The sequence below is a fragment of the Desmodus rotundus genome, chromosome 6, assembly GCF_022682495.2.
Source record: "Desmodus rotundus isolate HL8 chromosome 6, HLdesRot8A.1, whole genome shotgun sequence".
NCBI lineage: Eukaryota > Metazoa > Chordata > Mammalia > Chiroptera > Phyllostomidae > Desmodus > Desmodus rotundus.
This window is the reverse complement of record NC_071392.1, coordinates 43193190-43213722: the sequence shown is the minus strand read 5'-3', so window position 1 is coordinate 43213722 and position 20533 is coordinate 43193190. Positions and strand designations below refer to the sequence as shown.

General features: G+C 36.3%; 1 protein-coding gene across 1 annotated transcript in view; it reads right to left on the bottom strand.

The window, feature by feature from the left end:
* Nucleotides 1-20533, bottom strand: part of MAGI2 (membrane associated guanylate kinase, WW and PDZ domain containing 2) — a 1366741-nt gene that overhangs the window by 456223 nt on the left and 889985 nt on the right. Inside the window, 1 exon segment of the mRNA XM_053926810.1 lies at nt 2950-3160. Within this exon segment, the coding sequence (XP_053782785.1) occupies nt 2950-3160 (211 nt within the window).

Here is a 20533-nt window from a genome sequence, read left to right as displayed (position 1 = left end):
TTATACATAGTATTTGTTTTAAAGTTTCTTGACCAGAAATTCTGGGACACATCATCACTCAGTCCCTAAGAAAGTCCTTATTGCTTCACTATGCTCCCTGTCCTGCTCTACCAGATTGTAGCAAGGAGCTTTCCTAGTAAAGAGTTTATTCACATAAAATTCTATGCGATATCAATAGCAAAGGTACTCACAGATCAAGGACAGTGGTTTGGAATGTTGATTTTGTCAAATGTGGTTAGGAAGGGAAGGGACATTTCAGAGCAAAGAGTGAGAGCAGTTAGGAGAAAATCAGCGAACACTGGGGGCAAAGTAAAGGTGAGTGAAACAGGCAGAAAGGAAATGAGGGATCAGGTGATTAAGACACTGATCCCTCCTGCTCTGATATACTTGAGCTTATCACACTGAGCCTTGAGATTCAAAGTAAACTTTTGGAATGAAACAAGATGGAACTCAGACTGGTCTAGGATAAAGGGTGAGGTGGCAGATGTCTCCATTCTGTGTAATAACCTCTTCAAGCAGGCCATTTGCTCCTGCCCCCTATGCGTCGATCACCCTCCCACCTGCTCCCTCAGTCTCAGGGCCAGGCTTCTGCGTTCTCCTGTGAAGGAGTCTTCCTCAGCATCAGCTTTATCACCACAAATAAAATTTCTCTTTCTTTTGTCTTAATTTTCCAACGCAACCTATCTCTGCTCCTAATACTATACATTCATCCTTCCCTGCAGTGACACAAAGAAGATAAATAAACAAACAAAACCTTTTTGTCTTTCAAAAACACCACTGACTTAGCAAAATGAAAACTAAGCAATTATTTTTCAGGATTCATCAACTAACACCTACTTCCCTAGTAAGGTCAGGGGGCTTCTCATTATTTCTAATATATACAAAGACTGGGTGTTTGTAGTAACAGTTCTTATATGTGAAATGCTCTATCTACATATCATTGAGTTTTCCAGGTCATGTTAATGCACCTTATCTATGATGCCTATTTTTACTACGTAAGTCTATGCTAAGCATATCCTTCCCTGAATAGTATCACAAAACCCAGAGATTGTTTACTAATACTTTATAACTATTTGTTTCTGCTCCCTAACTTGACAACGAATTTGATAGCAGAAACTAAAATTTTTGAGTCTTTGAATTCTGACACTAGATGACTGACTAGCATATTAACAGAATAAGGTTGGTAGATTCTTCAAAGTCCTGATAAAGTCTCATCATTTACTATATACCAATAGCACAAATTCTGTCTTCCAAAATCCCTTTGTCTACATTACCTAAACCTGAAAATATTAAAAGAAAAAAAAGTTTACTTATAGTCCCAAAGAGAGAAGATTTTATAACTGCATTACTAAAAACATTGGAAGAAAAAGGTTCTTTCATCGACTTATGTTGGCTTTATTTTATTATTTCCAATAGCCTTACTGCCCTTGTATTATATTAAAAATGTTATATCCTCAGTCTCCTTGTTCTAAACATCAGTTGTTCTGAGCATTAATGTGTGACCTCACATCTAGGGTTTATATTTTGACATCTGATCTACAATGGTTCCATGCTGTGCTTATCAATAACAAAATTATGTTTTTAGATATAAATGCTTTTGTGCATTTAAAACATTCTACATGACTTTCTCTTTTCCAATTAATTGATAAAAGATGTCATTGGGTTACTTATTACAGCAAAGACTTAATAGATTTTTAATTTTTTAAAACTTGTAAGTTTTGTCAAAAGGTGAATGATAGCAATTCATTTTCTACAAGCCACTGCAGATCTTATCCATATGGGAGTCAAGCAGAGCGCTAAGTAATTACCTGATTATGTATTCCCTTGGCCACATGTATCAAAGTTCCCACCTTCATGTGAGAATTAAATATTGGCATGTGGTAACATTTCAATTTCATAACAGAGTTCTGCCTATGGAGATCTAAGTCACAAATCATTCCAGGTTGGGGAAAGGAATCCAGTTGTAATATATTTTTTGAATAATCAGAATTTACATATTTTTATTAAGGGTTATTTATTTATAATATTTGTTTTTATTCTTTCTAATGAACATTGTGATTATCTTACCCACATCAACAATTTAATTTTTTGCTATGATCTTCAACTTTGTAGTTCATTTAAAAAAAGTTGTTCTAATTCTAGGAGATAAAAGAAAAGTTAGACAGTATTAATAAAATATATTGAAAATTTTAAATTGGAAAAAGAAATCTCAAAGGAAAGAAAGGATTAGATTGATTAAATATCACCAGGGATTAGTATTTTAGTTTCCTTGGCAAGTCATAAAAATGGCAAGCAAGAAATACAATGGAATTTAAAAAAATAAGTATAATGAACTACACAAAAATAAATACATGTATATTTTTAAAGATCAGTGTGTGGTTGCTTCTCTCATGCCCCCTACTGGGGACCTGGCCTGCAACGCACGCATGAGCCCTGACTGGGAATCGAACCAGTGACCTTTTGGTTTGCAGGCTGGCACTCAATCCACTGAGCCACACCTGTCAAGGACCAAAATAAATATTTTATTGACACCTAATCTCAGAATCAAATGCTTTACAACATTTTCTTTTTTGATCAACAAGTATTTTGCCTTAAATGGCTTCATCCTATTTTATTACTGAACATGATGGTAGAAGTTACAGCAATCTGCCTTAAAATGTGGGATTATCTCATATGGACCATATGGATGTCTTGCAAGTATACATAAGCATATCCCCATAATTGCAACAAAGTTTACAATGAATTTGTTTAATATATCCTATGATTTGTAGGGGTAATTTAGGATCCTTAACCATATTAAGGAACTATTCCTTTACTCTCTAACAAAGAAAGAAACTGATGCCAGAAGCAATAAAATTCATTATTTTATTTTTTACCAATTTCCATTTGCTGCATCATTTATATACTGCTATGGTCTTTATGGCAATGTTCAAAGACATGTGAACTTACTCAATGAAGTACACTTCACCCTTCTCTGTATAGGCCATTTCCCAGTTATCAGGCAGTGGGTCTGATTCCTCATTCTCTTCAGGTTTCGTTGGCTTTGCATCATCCATCTGCTCCTTCAGCTCCTCAGACTGACTGTACACTGGTGCAGGGTAAGGCTGGGAGGGTGTCTCCACTGAGGCACTTGCACTCTTGTCTTCCTGTTCACTGGATTCTACAAGAGAACGACGACATGTTGTCTGTCAGTGAAGCTATAGCAACTTCTAAATGTGTGGAAGGTACCACATCAAGGAATAAGCTCTGTGAAGGCTAATAGGAAAAGCAAAATTGCAAATAGCTCAGAAAATGATCACAGCTTATTTGACTTTCCCTTTCATGCATTATTCCTGGCTATCCTTCAACTATTTGTTGTTGATTATTAAATCGTAGGACATCATTTCACAACAAGATGTGGTAGGCACAGTAATGACCCTCTAAGAATGTCCATGTCTTACTCCCTGGACCATGTGAATGTTACCTTACATGGCAAAGGGGGATTTGCAGATCTGATTAAATTAAGGTTTTAGTAATTATTCAGGTAAGTTCAGTGTAGTCACAAGGATTATTTTTTAAAGTGTAAGAAGAAAGCAGAAGAGGAGGTTTAGGGGGTGTTCAACTACCAAAATAGATACACTGTTCCAGGCTTTGGAAATAGAAGAAGGGGCCAACTACAAGTCAAGAAATGTGGGTGCCCTCAGAAGCTAGCAAGACAAGAGAATGGATTCTCCACAAGAGCCTCCAGAAAGGAATGCGGTCCTACCCACCCCTTGATTTTAACCCAATAAGACCCAGGTCAGACTTCTAACCTACAGAACTGTAGGATGATAAATTTGCATTGTTCTAAGTCATTAACTTTGTGGTGATTTATTACAGCATCAATAAGCAAACTAATATAAGAGAGCTAAAACTAAAAGATACACATTACTTAAGAGAAATAATAGCAGGGTTGGAGGACAGACCTAAGAGTCCCAACATATAAACAGTAGAATGAACACATGGGGAAGAAATAATAACTCAAGTGGAAGAAAATATAGCTAAAATGAAGGAACACTTCAGTCTACAGGTTGAAATGGTTCACTGAATCTGAGGACATATTACTGAAGTACATAGCCCACTAAACATACATAGGTGAAATCTCCAAACTCTGCTGTTATAAAACAGAAACTGCAGCAGCTTCTGCACTGAAGAAACATGATTCTTACAAAGAAAAAAGGAACACAAGAGCTTCAGTCCTTTCATCTGTGACATACTAAGCTCAAAGATAATAAGGTAACACCTGTAGTAATACTAGAAAAAAAATAAAGCAACCCAATAACTTAACTCTGCGAAAATATTATTCATCTATCCAAGAAAATGAAAATCACTTTTATTCTTTTTTATTTTAAAATTTTAATTATTGACTTTAGAGAGAGGAAGGAAGAATGAGAGAGAGAGAGAGAGAGAGGAAGATGGGGAGAGGGGAACATAGGTTTGTTGTTCCACTTATTTATTCATTCACTGATTGATTCTTGTATGTGTCCTGACTGGGGATTAAATCTGCAGCTTTGGCATATTTGGGGTGATGCTCCAACCAACTGAGCTGCCTGGTACCCAGCCAGGGCAAGAAAGTCACTTTTAAACATGCAAAAGTCCTGACATGCATACTACTCACATATTCTATATTAGGGCAACATTTGAGGAATTATTCTAACCATATCATGATGGTGAATCAGAGTATAGATCTCAAAATGGTGAGAGAACTGGAAAAAATAAAAATTAAGAAGAAATAGATCCTATAACTAGAGTTAAATGTAAATGGAGGATGACCACATTTCTTGAAATTTGTAATATGTGTTAAAGATAGATTTTTGAAAGAGAAGAAAAATATTATGTGAAAAACCTATCACCAGTATGGGTTTTAAACCATCTCTTGGGAAAGTTCAGGGTCTACAGGGTGGAGGAAAGGTAGACATATGAAGACTTTCTAAAGAGCTCAATAGGAGGTACATCAGAGAGTGGGTAAAGAAGATAATTATAAGGGCTATTTATTCATGGGATGGCAAATATTTTGGTCAAGGTATAGATGTCATTGTATAAAGAGGATATTCTCTCTCTGAGCCACCCAGGTTTATTTCCCATTTAGCTTTTCTGCCATTAAAGACAGACCATGAATCTTATTTGTCAGGGAAGAGTATTGCAGGTACCATCTAGGGCAAAAACATTCTTGGGGTAAATAAGAAAAGAGCTATAATGTAGAGAAAGTTCCTGCAAGGTAGGATTGGTGGCTGGGAGAGAGAAAGTCAAAGAACAAATGTTTAGATTTAAGAAACTGCTTGTTTCATTCAGGGATTCAGCACCAATATCTCTAGATGTTAGTCTGGGCTGTGGTGTGGTGGTGAGAAAAAGAGGGAATCCACAGAAAAGGTCAGGGGAGCCAAAAGCAGAGGGGGCCTGTGAACACCTTAAGTTTAGAACTTTGGGAGGTATGTTTTCTGCAGAGTGGCTTCAAATGTCCACTGGGGTGTCAGAGCAGGAAAATGATAGAGTGAAAACATTTGGCAAATACTACTTCCAAGACTCCTTGTAGTATGGATGTCATCCAGAAGTCCAAGTACGCTCCGGTGAAAACTGGGAAAGTGGCCTAGAGTAGGGAACCAACTGGCCTGCAGTGAGGGTCACTACGGCTTCCTCACAGCAGAAGTGTGGTGGCCACAGCCTAACCCAGACAACGGAAGGAGAGCACTACTGACAGACAATGTCAATATGAAGTAAGGCAGTCATCTTGGAAACAGAAAATTCTGCAATCATTTGGGAACATAATCAATAGTCATTAACATGAAAAGATATCCATATTCAAATATACATATACTTTGATTCCATGATCCCACTTTGAGAATATATCCTCTAGAAGTAAAGATGGTGTTGCATAACGATACCTATATAACAATATTTGTTACAGCATTGTTTATAGTAGCAAAGGCCTGAAAATGAGGTGAATGCTTATCAATGAGGATGTGATTAAATTGTGGTTATCACTACCATGAAAAACTACATAGTGTAAAAACAATAAATTAGATCCGTAAAAATAATGAATTTGATCTGTATCTATTGACCTGGAAAATTATTACTATTCAAAGAGTGGTCCAAGTTGCAGAGTAATATATATCGTTAAGCCTATTTTTTAGAAATAAGCAAACATCAAGCTAGATATAGTCATATAATTTTGCATTTAACTATATGAGCATGAAAACTAGATGGAGAAATATAGAACAAATTGTCAACTTTGATTACTAAGTGAAGTAAATTTGAATGGGGGCAGGAAAAGTTCTCTTTGCATATCTTTGTATTCATTAGCTATTATTTTTATAATTTCAAAAATTAATAAAGCTAATTTAAAATGAGTAATTAAAGTAGAGTATCCTTTTTGTTTCAATAAATTACTTGGTTCAATTTTCTGCATATCTATCAATCTCAGAGCAATATTAAAGTTATCTTTATGAAATAGAAAGCTCAAGAACACTTTTATAACAGTGAGGTGGAAACACTTCACTGTGGACAAAGCTTGTAAACAGTCCAGCAAAATAAGTGCATAAAATCTTTTGAAAATAATGATGTGGAGGTCACTGGTGGTATTAGCTACCAGTTATGGAGTAGCTATTTAGGAGTGGTAGGTGGGAAAGCCAGTTTGGAATATAATCTTTCATTGTTCTGCCCTTAAAGTGAAGAATTTATGAAATATGCATGGCCTTAGTAATGTAGTCTCCTAGCTGATTCCTCATACAGGTTTGACTTCCGCGAATTGTGTAGAAAAAAAAGCAATAAGAGAAGGTACAATTACTTTCTTTAGATTATCTTAGCTTACCTTATTAGATCATGTAATTACGAATACATGAAACACACCATTCTCAGGTATTTTCAAGTGTCATATTGCATTTGAAAGTTAAAATGCAGGGTCATGCCCTGAACATACTCATTTATTGAATATTCACTTAATGTTTGTTAAGCACTCAATTGGTGTCAGGCACTGAGGACAGAAGATTGAACAAGAGAGGCACAATCCCTGCACTCATGGAACTCAAAATATGTCAAGATGTGTAGTTTTTACAGTGTGATCCGTACTAGCAAAGGGAAAGATGAGATTTTATGTACATGCATTCACCTGATCTCGTTTAAAGAGTTAAGAAAAGCCTTTTTTCAATGTGCTATCAAATGTGAAACTTGAAAAAGGAGTCAAGAGACTTCTTCCAGAAGAAGGTAAGGGGGGAAAATGGAGGAGTGGACTAAGCAAGGTCTCGGAAGGCATACTGAGAATCTGGGACTGTATCCTGAGAGCAATGAGAAGGTACTGATGTGTCTTAATTAAGGGAATGACACAATTAGACTTTCATTCTGCACAGAGATCTTAACTATGAGTATTCTGGGCATTTGAGAGTGACAAGATTAGATATTTAAAGACCAATGGGGAGTTATTTTTATGCTCCATACAAGAGATGATAGTGTCATGGGCATGGAAAGAAGTGGACTGTAGAGTATACAGAGTGTAGATTTGTTATGATTTTCAAAAATAATGGACAGATAAGGGAAAAATGAGAAGTCATGGTAAACACAATTAGTGGCGAAGCTATTGACTGAGACAGGAAATGTGCCCTGTGGAGAGTTGGGGAGACTGGGTGCAGCTTTGGGCTCACTGAGATAGAAGTCCGTGCCAGATTCACAATGGAGATGTCATGTCAGAGAGTTCTTGGCTGGAGAGAATCAACTTGAAACGCAACAGCATATGGCTACCTTGTATTATAATATAAGCTGTAGGAGGGAGTGAAACTGCTTAGAGAGACAGTGCAGCACGTGGAAATGAGAATCCATAGAACACTGCCTGAGCAGCTCTAACCTTTTGTAGTCATTGAGAGAAGGACCAGGAAAGAGCAGCCAGGGAGGTAACAGGAAAACCAGTTGGTCCTCATGCCATTGAAGATGAATAGAAGGCAACCAAGAGGAAACGCTTCACTGTGGGTACAGCCTCTAAACAGTCCAACAAAATAAAAATATAAAATCTTTTGAAATTAATGACATGGAGGTCACTGGTGACATTAGCTACTGCTTATAGAGTAGTTACAATGGAGCGGTGGGTGTGGAAGCCAGGTTGGAACGGATTAAAGAATGAACGATAAAGGTCCTGGCCAGTATTGCTCAGTAGGTGGGAGCATTGTTCGGTAGACTGAAAGGTCATGGGTTCAATTCCCAGTCAGGGCACATAGCCAGGTTTTGGGTTTGATCCCCAGTTGGGGTATGTAAAAAAACGCAACCAAATGATGTTTTTCTCTCTTACATCAATGTTTCTCTCCCACTGTCACTCTCTCTCTTTTGCTCTCCCTCTCTTTCTCCCTCTCCCTTCTTCTTTCTCTAAAAGCAATAAAAAATGTCCTCAAGTGAGGATAACAAGAAGAGAATAAATGAAAAGAATATATAGAATATACTGACAGACAATTCATTCAAGAAGCTTAGTTATGAACAAATAACCTTTTTCCAACTATATAGTGGTATTATATTTTCAAGAGAAATGTAAGATAAATCTTGGGGGAAAAATCAAGCCTTTAGAGATGTCTAATTATATTTATTTACATGCCAGATATAGTCAGCCAAGACCTCCGTTTATCTAACTCATTTGTTTATTCATGCATTCCTTTACTCTAATTTAGTTGATCAGTCATTACATTATCCAACATTAATTTAATATCTACAATGTGCAAGACACTGGACAAGAGCTAATGGGGAGGAAAAAAGAACTTTTTATCAGGTTATTGTGAATTGCTTTGAGAGGGAAATAAGTGGCTCCTGCCTTTTGTCTTAACAAATTAAGAGAAAAAATAAATAAGGCAAATGGAGAACCATAACATTCCTACATTTACTATTTATAGTAGCTAATCTAGAGATGTAGTTTATGGTGAGAATCAAGGGCTTGTGGTGTAACTCAAACCAATGTACTCACAGGCAGCTCTGAAGCAGGGCAGGCTTCCCATGCAGGGGCAGAGCCTATTCCGGGAAGAGCCATGCTACCTGATACCACACATGGCCTCCCCCATTACTAACATCCCCCACCAGAATGGAACATTGTTACAACTGATGAACCCACATTGACAATTCATTGTCACCCAAAGTCCATAGTTCACATTAGGCTTCACTCTTGGTGATGTTCATTTTTATGGGTTTGGATAAATGTATAATGACAAATATCTAAGATAATATCACGTAGAGCAGTCCACTGCCCTAAAATCCCCTGGGCTCTGCCTATTCATCCCTCTGTCCCCTCTACCTCCTGGCAGCCACTGATGTTTTCACTGTCTCCATACTTTTGCCTTTTCCAGAATGTCATGTAATCTCGAGACTTTTCAGATGGGCTTCTTTCACTTAGTGATATGCATTTAAGTTTACTTGATGTCTTTCCATGGCTTAGTAACTCATTTCTAAATTTTAGCACTGAATAATGTTCCATTGTCTGGATGTACCACCAGAAGGGATTGTTGGTAATCAAGGAAGGAAAAGGACAGGTCTTACCTGCCCACCAGAGGTGTGTGCTGACAGCATTCATGACAGCACTCCCGCCTCCCGTGAAGCTCAGCTTAGAAATACGTGCTATGTGCTCTCGTGCAAGTCTCATACCTGTCAGATCTGTGGTTTGAGAAACCCTAGACTACTAAAATTCTGACTAAGCAGAAGGAGCCAAATAACCCATGCACAGGATTTAACTTTTATAGTGGTATGAAGCTATTTCTTTTTTCCCTTTTTCTTCGAGCATTTATTTTAGACAGAGCATCATTGCAAATTCTTTCTCTATCTCTTTGACATGTATATAAATCTTTTAAGAAGCTAAATTAAGCCCTGGTTGGGTGGCTCAGTTGATTGGAATGTCTTCTCCTCTTTTTTTTAAAAAAAAACAAAATCTTTATTGTATTTTTTCTGTTACCATTTAGTCCCCTTATACCTCCCTACCCCTAGCAATCACCACACTATTGTCCGTGTCCATGAAACCTTCTCCTTTTTGTTCAACTTTAAGTTAAGAATTGATCATGCAGAATTGTCATTTTTGACTTCCAAGAGAAATTTTTCAACATAGTTTTATTGCCAAATCAAAACATATTTTTTGGTATATATAAATGTAGTTTTCCCTAAGATGCTTGGCGCTGAAGGGAACAGATTATTAAACACTGGTTTTCTGAGCAGTGCATTTTGCATTCTAGGTTGTTCAGGTGGCCTGCAAAACAGAGTGATTTTTTTCTTCACTTGCAACAGAACCAACATATACTTCAAGAGAAATGGAACCTCTTTTTAAAGAGTGGCAATGATGAAAAAATTTTCCCTTTGACCAGGACTCTTGAATTTCCTAGAAATTTTACAGAAACGTTGAGACAAATAGACATTAATAATATACAACAGTCTTATAAACAGTGACCCATGAAAACATATTTATGTATACTTTTACTGTTGTGAAATTAAAAAATATAATTTTTCCATCTTTCCTAACCTAGTGGTTTTGTTGGATGTAGCAAATGATTTTCTTCTTCTCATAAGAAAGTCAAAAGAGCTCAAAGATCCTGAAAGAACCCAGGGACTGAAAGCCATTTAACTGGAAAAGAGTTAAATATACGCACTTTTGCATTCAGTCCAGTTCACATAAATTCTACAGCTGTGGTATGGTCTAAGGTTTCCATCGTACAACAATATATATTGTAGCCATTTCATTTGCTTACACATTCACTGCCTTTTGGATGGAAATCTAAGGATAAATCAGAATGCCATGGTTTTGAATGTCCCTACCTGGTTTCATTAAAGAATAATCAGAAACCAAGATAAAACCACTTCAAAAAAAAGAATGTCAATTTTATACCTTATCCATATTTTCATTTGACGTGGTCAAGGCATATAGTTGATATTCAGCTTTCTGTCATTCAGAAAGGATATTCAGCTATCCTTTTTAAATGAGGGAGAATAATGTTTTTAAGCTAGATAGGAAATTGTTGATGTTATTCCTTTCAGCTGTCATAACTTCTAAATTTCAAAATTTGTCTTAGCTTGTGAGAGAACTCTGTGATTTCTATTTCTAATGACTATATGAGAAATTTTAATTAATCTGATTTTTCTCCAGTCTTTATATTATTTGTAAATAAACATGGCTAGAGAACATTTAAGGGGAAAAAGATTGAGGAAGATATTTGTAGTTGATAAAGAAAAAGAATATAAATAACTTGAAATTAAAAGAAATTCTTTTTCTTTTTGTTTAGCAATGCTCAGATAGCAGCAGACATGCTCCACAAGAAACAGAACATAATTGCTGAGGCTGGGGTCAGACTACCTGGGTTTAAATCTGTCCTTCACAGTGCGATACTGAGCAAGCTATTTAATTGCTTTGTGCATTCCGCAATTTACTTTACTATATGACGGGGAATAATAACATTACCTACCTATAGGAAGTTGACATGGCATGTATATAAATTGCTCAGAACAGTAAACTACTGAAACATCGTGCATGTGTAGTTCATGTTATATATTATTATCAGTGAGCTCTACTACTTAGAACACTAAAAAAATGCATAGTTAAATCAGTCAAGCAACATAAATGGTTTCTTCCTACAGACACAAGAGTGGTCAACTTTATATGATTTTCAAGATATTAGGCATTTTCAAAACAATGCAATTGCTTAAAAAACATACAAAGCTAACATTTATCTTTACTAGGTGTTTGCATAAATTGAGTTATTCTTCCTTAATTGAGACAGGCTGTGAAATTAAGTGATGTAAAGGAGCAAAATAATCCTCAGAAGCCACACATTTTTCCAAGTTCTGCATTATTTCCTATGGAGTTATGCATTTGATTTTCCTGGCTCCAGGAGCTGCTACTAAGCATTAAAGTTGGTATCACCTATAAACTTGGCACCTTTGAAGGTGCGGATTTAAAGCAGAATTTGAGATGAATCTCCCCAATTTTATATGCCTGGGGCAAGCTTCACTTTCAAGTCTGCTTACAACAGATTGCTCAAAACTTTCACTCCATGGCAGTGGAAGTGGTGGCTCTTGAAGATGCTCCCCGCCTCCCTGCTTCCTTGCAAATTTAGCACTATTATTAAAATGTATGTTAGTTGATTGACCCAAGACCTTATTTGTATTGTGGGGGTGGAGGGGCGGTCGGGCTGTCAGAGTGTGTCTTGCACTTCACTGCCGGAAATAGAAATTCTTATAATTTGAACCACAGGCTCTTATTAAATGAACACCTCAGGGTTGATGCTTGAATAAGAGAAAAATATCATTGTAATTGATTTTTGATTATGGCCATACTATTGATTATATCCTGTAATGAAAAGTGGAAGAAATTCTGTCTTCAGAAAAAAACAGTCATGTTGTAGCCACCTGCATTCTATGTACCCAGTTAATTGAAAGTACCCAAGATTGTAGCTTATTGTTCAAAGTTATCAATTTTCCTCAGTTTTCCTAAACCTTCTAAAATGAGAAGAGAAATTATAATATGAGTGCTAAAATGTTTGGACATTGAATTATTAGTGAATTTTTGCTCATCATTTAAAAGTAATTACTTTTTTTGATGTAGTAAATCATGCACCAAATGGACCAAATTCAAAAGTACAGAGGAAATAAGTGCAAAATAGGTTTCCCTCCTGTTCCTACTCCCAGTGCTCCAGCAATGCATTTTGCAAAGATGATTATATTTTTTTCAGTTCCTTAAGAGATTTTTCTATGTACATTGATTAGTTTTAGTAGGTGTTTTCTGACTCCTTAGCTCTCTTAAAGTGTTTCTAAGTTCTAAAAAAATGCATTATAGCCCTAGCTGGTGTAGTTCAGTGGACTGAGCACCAGCCTGTGAACCAAAAGGTCACTGGTTTGATTCCCAGTCAGGGTACATGCCTGGGTTGGGGGCCAGGTCCCCAATAGGGGGCGTGCGAGAGGCAGCCACACATTGATGTTTCTCCCCCTCCCTTCTGCTCTGTAAAAATACATAAAAAATAAAAAATAAAAATTCATTACAACTTTTTATATGTTATAGAGATTAAAAAGGGGTAGCTCTTAAACACAATGGCAATGAAATATATATATCTAAATATATATATATATTTCTGAGATGTTAACAAATACTTCCTTTTATTATTTGAAGCCATGAAAGAAACACAAGTCTAGAATAAAATATCACAATTAGGGAAAGTTAGGGTAACAAATTTTGAGATGACACATCAATTAAGGAAGCAGAATTTAATTCTCAATCCTGTAAGGACATTACTTTTTATCTGTGATATTTGTAACCAAATTGGATCTCATCTATTGACGGGAGTAGTTAGGAAAATGCAAATTACTAAAGAACAATATTCAGTACCTCAAAATTATTTTTTATCTTTATTTAAAAAAAGAGTTATAAGAGTTTTGAAACACTAAAAGAACAATATGGAAAAGTATGAAAATAGAAAATTCAAGATCCATGACAGGAAGATGAAAAAAAAAACCCAAGATATAAATAACTAAATAGGAAAGAATCACTAGAAAAATTAGTAGAGACATTTATTTCCCATTAACAAGAAAGAAGAGCTGCCTTAATTAGTATATTTTCTTCTTTTGGTAATATTTAACTTTTAGAACATTTCAATAAAAGTAGGCTGGGATAGGGCAATAAAATAAATCCCCACAGCTTTGAAACTGTATATGCTGCATGTTTTTTATAATATAATGAATTCTGAAGATACTTATCATTTAGAAACAGGTTTCTCAAATCCTCAACTAACTCTTGGGAGAAAGAAACTGAATCAGTATTGAACATACTCTAAGAGCAAAGCAAGACATCAAATGAAATATAGGGTTATGTATGTATGGTATTTTTTAAGACTTGCTTTCAAAATTCTGAAAAAAATGAAAAGACTAGTACTATATGAAATATAAATCACCTTCCAAGAAACATCAAAGGGTCTGAAGCAAAAAGGAAGAAGTCATTTAAAAATCTTGATCTTGATAACTCAAATGTTATTCTCTGGGGCCAAATTGGAGTCTAGGTATTTTTTGATGAGAGCAAGAAGTCAATTAGGTGGAAAAAGATAAGGGTGCTATTCCCAATGGTGGAGCTATGTGAAAGGAATGAGTAAGCAGACAGACTTTATCAAGAGACCTCACCCCTTCAGAGATAAAGGCCCACTAGAAATAACTAGAGCAATCTGAGATTTCATGCCAAAATTATAACCACTTCTATGAAGAGAAATATGAGATAAGAAGATAGAATATGGGGTGAAAATCAGAACTAAAGAGAATAGATGACTATAATTAGAAATAAGCTTAGACTCAACTAGTCCGAAGGCTTTCTGCAAGTGCTGCTCAAACCTGAATGCTTTTTTTCCCTTTCCAATTGCATGAAATAAACTTTTCTATCCTTTACTTGTAGTCTGTGTGTATCTTTCATTCTGAAGTGAGTCTCTGGGAGACAGCATATGTATGGGCTTGTTTTCTTATCCATTCAGCTACCCTGTGTCTTTTGATTGAAGCATGTAAGCCATTTACATTTAAAGTGATAACTGATAAATACATATTTATTGCCATTTTGTTTTTTAACCATTTTCTTCTGTTTTTTTTTTCTTCTTCTTAAAGCAAGGCTTTTAACAGTTGCAATATTGGTTTGGTGGTCACAAACTCCTTTAGCTTTTTCTTATCTGGGAAGTTCCCTATTTCTCCTTCAATTTTAAATGATAATTTTGCTGGGTAAAGTGAGTCCTTGCTTTTCATCACCTTGTAATATTTCATGCTAGTCCCTTCTGGCCTTAAATGTTTCTGTTGAGAAATCAGATGACAGTCTAATGAGAGCTCCCTTGTAGTTAACTAACTGCTCTTCTCTTGCAACTTTAATATTCTCTCCTCATGTTTAAGCTTTGCCATTATAATTATGATGTGTCTCAGTGTGAGCCTCTTTGGGTCCATCTTGTTTGGGACTCTCTGCAATTCCAAAACCTGTGTGTCTTTTTCCTTCACCAGGTTAGCAAAGTTTTTGGTCATTATTTCATCAAATAGATTCCCTATCCCTCACTCTCTTTTTCTAATATCCTCATGATGTGGATGTTGTTACACTTCATGTTGTCCCAAAAGTTTCTTAAACTTTCCTCATTTAAAAAATTTATTTTTATTTTTATTTTTGCTGCTCTGCTTGGGTGTTTTTTTCGACCTTGTCTTCCAAATTGCTGATTTGATGCTCTGCTTCATCTAAGCTACTGTTTATTCCTTCCAGTGTCTCATATATTTCAGATATTATATTTTTTATCTCTGACTGGTCATTTTTTCATGCTATTGAGGATCCTTATAATTATTAGCTTAAACTCTGTATCTGATAAATGCTTGCCTCCAATTCTTTTAGATCTTCTTTTGAAGAATTCTCTTGTTCTTTCATTTGGGGCCTGTTTCTTTGTCTTTCCATTTTGATGTTCTTTTTGTGTTTGTTTCTATGTATTACGTATATCTGCAAAAACCCTGGTGCAGGCCTATTTCAGAAGTGGCTATTATTGGACCTGGGCAACCTGATTGGACCTATCAGAGACCCACAGCTTGTGGCTCTCTCTGGGTGCATGCAGAAAGGACAAAGCTGTGCACCGTACCTGGCTTTTATCAGCACCAACCCTAAGAGGGTCAGCTAAAGTCTCAAAGCCCCCAGAGATTCATTCACCTTTGCCTGCAGGTTTTCCATTAGACTTATTCAGTGAACATACCTCCAGCTATACTCCTAAGCAGCCTGGTTTAAGCTCCATAGGTGGGGATTTATAGAGAGATTCCTGCAGGTGGGGCTATTGTTTCACCCCAGGCTGACTCCATATAGGAGGGAGTGCTCTGCCTGAGAAAGATGGTTTCTACAGTATGGGGAATGACTCAAGATAGAGATCTGGGCAGCTAACCCTTCAGCTCTTTCCCCAGAGCCACTAACTCCAGACTCTCCTCACGTGGCTCTAGTCGGTGCTGCCTTCCCTCTGCTGGGGCCCAGGGCAAGTGGCTGCAAATGAAATTTTGTGTGTTGGCCCTCTAAGAGGCTTTCTGTATCTCCAGCCATCTCTCCCTGTTGGACAGAAATCCAGCTGCTTTTCACTGCCAGATGTTATCTGGATTCCTTCTCTGGTTCTGGTGCTCTGGGCTGGGAAGCCCAACTTGGGGTTTAGACTCTACCCTTCCCAGGGGGTACCCCTTGCTGCTGAAATATCCCTCCAGAACTGCCCAGCAATTCCACTACTAGGAATTTATTTGAAAAAACCTGAAACACTAATTTAAAAGAATCTAAGCACCCCTATGTTCATTGCAGTGATGTTTAAAATTGCCAAGATTTGGAAGCAGCCCAAATGTCCATCAGTAGATGAGTGCATAAAACAACTATGGTACATTTACACTATGGAATACAGTCAACTGTAAGAAAGGAGAGCTTACTCTTTGCAACATCATAGATGGACCTGGAGAACATTGTACTAAGTGAAATAAACCAGTCAGAGAAAGGTAAATACCATATGATTTCACTCGTATGTGAAATCTAATGAACAAACTGAACTAAAAAGCAAGACAGACAAACAGAGAACACGCTGACAGCTTGGGGGGTGGTTGAGGGTTGAGGGATAGAGCAAAAACGAAAAAGGACTCACAGACATGAACAACAGTCTGGTGATGGCAGGGCCGAGGTGGGTGAGTGGGGTGGAACAAGGTATAAGCTGGATAAACGGTAATAGAAAACAAACAAACAAACCCTGAATGCTACCCTGGTGGTTCTTGCTTATTCTGCATTCCTTGTTCATGTATCAAATCTCTCTCTCACACATCATATGAATCCTCAGAGAAAGTTGAGTGCACAATCACAAAAATGCTGAATCAGTTTTGAGGACAGGAAGAAGGTCAAATAATGCATAGCTTTCTGCTTAATTGCAAAGTGAGTCTACCTTGATATAAAGTGACATCCTTGAAACTAGTAATGACTTCATTTTCCCCCAATGGTGTGGTTATATTTACTACGATAGTTCATAACCATAAACTCTAACATGATTACCTTGTAACTTCATAATCACACCTAGATAAGAAGAATATTTTACAATTAGGGCAGTTTTAACTTTCAAATAATTCTTTTATAAAATGATAGAATGCCCCCCTCATTTAAAAATGGAATATCTAATTTACAGCAGCCCAGAAATTTGCCTCTTCAATGGAGAGATAAAACCTAGTACTGTGTTTGGGAATAAGATCATAAAACTAAGCCTCCTCAAAAAATATATAAATCTGAGTGGATACACACATCACAGTCTCTGTGAACTCACACAAAAATGAGCAGGGGGTAAGCGTGGGGGTGGTTTCAGAGTGGGCTATTATTCGCAGGAAAACAGCGAGATTCACTACGGAGGACATAATTCTTTTGACAGTGACAGGACCTCATTCACAGAAACAGGACTGATGGTGCATGCACAGTCAGCGTGCCAAGCGGCACAGGACCTGGAGGCAGGTCCCTAATGGTGAACTGAGATCATTGCTGAGGACACTTGGTGATCACATAAGGGACACTCTGTTTGCTCTCTGGGAGATGCAGTTCATTTGCACTAATTGCAGGCTTGGGGGCCTGGAGAAGGCAGCTCTGTGTACACATACTGTGTTCCTTTGTTGCTGAAGGTAGCTCTCACGGGCCCTGTTCCTCCTGGCATTGTGTGTGTGTATTAACAGAGAGATTTAGCTGCTTTAAAATATATGTGCACTTCTATTTCTTTGTACGAGGCTTACTAATAGCTGGTGAGGGGAAGCTACAATATAATAGTGAATTACTTTCCGGAAAAGTTTAGCAGATAATTCATGAAATAAAAGAAATCCAAGAAAGCTTAACCCAGTTACTTTGGTTTATAGGATTTGCTTTTCTTCAGAAAAGTTTGATCTTTAAAAAGAAATTCTACTTATCTATTAACCACCCATCTATTTTTGGTATTTTCACAGTTAGAGAGATTAAATAATTCTCATCTCTAAGAATATATTTTTAAAAATATACTTCTGCATAATTAGTTTTCAAATAACTTTTGAAGAAATATAAAATCAGGAATCTCATATGTTTTGAACTTAGAAACACTGCATGTTGAAGACATGAAAAAGTGTAAAACAAACTGTGAAGTACATCTAATCATGTTATTATAGTAAAACTTTGACATTCTCCAGAAGTATGGTTAACTGAAAAATAAAGAGTTACTAAGAGCTTGAAATATTTAAAGATATATACTAATCACTGAGATACGTAAACAAAAAGTAGGAAATGTCCTTGTTCTAACAACTTTTACAGCATGTATAGGGATGCCAGATAGGCACATTATGAAATGTTACCTACAAGTACCTGGTAACCAATACCTGCCAAATGAATGAAAGTGTAAATTCTATTTCAATAATTCAGAGATGGACAGTTTCAACATTTCATTATGAGAGTCAACAAATAATTTCTAAGGAATATCAAAAATTTTATTCAATTTGAATAAAAGAATATGAGGTTCAAATAGGTGAGAAAGGGCCTTATCAGACAGATGAAGGTATTTTATGAGTATAGACTATAAAGGCAAGAAGAGAGTGGGGGAGTAATGGGAGAAAAAACTAACAGAGTCAAATGTGGGAGGACATGAGTGGCTACCCAAAAAGTTCAAAGCTGCAGAAATAGAAGCTCATATAACTTTTGAGAAAGATACCTGACCAAGCATAGGTTGAAAAAATCTTGAATTGATCAAGTATAACAGGTAATATGATAGGGATGGTGACTGGAGGGATGTAGGGTCCGGTAAGAGACTGGGATGCACAAATGAGGTGGTAATCTAAGATGCAGCAGTGATATTTGGAAGGAAGAGAAGAAAGCTAAAGGGCTACTGATCCTTTCTACTCAATAATATTACACATATCAAGACTCAGGGGAAGAAGAATCAAAACTCTCAGCTATCTGGGTAAAAAGAAGAATTAGAGAAATGAGGTAAATGACTTTGTGAGTTGGTTGACGTGTTTGTTTTGTAGAAGAGTTTAAGTGGAATGTTACATTTAAGTTGAAGAAATGCTAAGGTGGGGCAGTTCAGTGAGCAGTAGTTAGAATTATGGCCCTGGAACAGAAGGACAAGGAAGGCTGCAGGTAAATCTATTTGAAGCCATGGGGCTGGCTGTCAACTCTAACAAGATAAAGATGTCTAAATATAGGTGAGGTTAATACCAAGGGAAGGTTTCCTGGGCATATGAATTTTAACTATCAGTTTAAAGACAGATTCTCTAAGATGATATAGTACATATTATCCTTACAAGCATTTGATGTAACACCACTGCCGTGAACCAAATGAAGGATGAATATAATAGAATACAATGTACATAAAATACATTGAGCTGCACCATTGTGATTTACCTTACAGAGGCCAGGAGTCACTCTGTCCTCAGCATGGTTAACAGCCCAGGAAAGGTTCAGGTATTCAGGTGCCCCGATTTCAACTCTGCTACTAAATGAACTATTTTACCTTAGTTAAGCACCTTAAGGTAAATTTCAGCATTTCACATTCATTAAGCAAGTACAATGATTATGGGATTAGAAATAATATAGGTCAGAGAGAAACATTTATGATTTGAAATACTGAAAGATGACTATGTGTCTTTTCTAGGTGACTTGGGCTAAATCCATGTGTCTGATGTAATTCTGAGTAAAAAGGAGAAACTTATCATAAAATGGCTATTCACACACTTTATGTGACTTTTCATTGAAAATGTTAGAAGAACATGGAAAAATTACATATTTAAAAGTAGTCACTGACTTTACATAGATGAAGTCCAAGAAAAAAAGAAATATTAATATGTAGTTCTAGCTATAAACTACAGTTCAAAGGAGAAATGATGAATAAAAGAAGTAAGAGAGGGAAATTGAGGACTCTTCTAAAATCTTTATTTACATAATGAAAATAGTTCTTTTGTTAAAGGATATAACCAGTTAAAGGTTTGTAGGTTTGATGCTTAAATACATAATAATCTTTAGAGGGAAATCACTTATACATGATTTGCTAGGTAGAAATTTATAATGCAACTTTTAAAATAGTGGTTACATGTTTACTATTGCTAACAAATATATCTGTGCTTCTATTTGGTGGCATAGGATTCAGGATACCATGGCAGCTAAGAACATGGGTTCTGGATTCAGATTTCTTATATATGAATTACAGTTATTGATCAAATTATTTGGCTACAGTGTACTTCCATATCCTAATCTGTAAAATAGTACCTAGCTAATAGGACTGTTAGAAGAATTAAATGAACTAATACATATAATGAGGTTAGGGAGTTCCTAACATACAGAGAGCATCCATACAAAGTTAATTTTTATATTATTACCATTGTTATAAAATGTTTTGTAATAGAATAAAGTTACCTCATTAAGGTTTTTTCACTCTTCAAATGTCCTTTATTGATTACACTATTTATGTTCTTGAACTGATGTCTGATGTTAATTGCTGTGATAGGCTCTTAGTCGCTATAGGGCAGTGTTAACTAAAACTAAAGCAACAATTTTCTCCACATTGTTTGATGTGTACTCTATTTG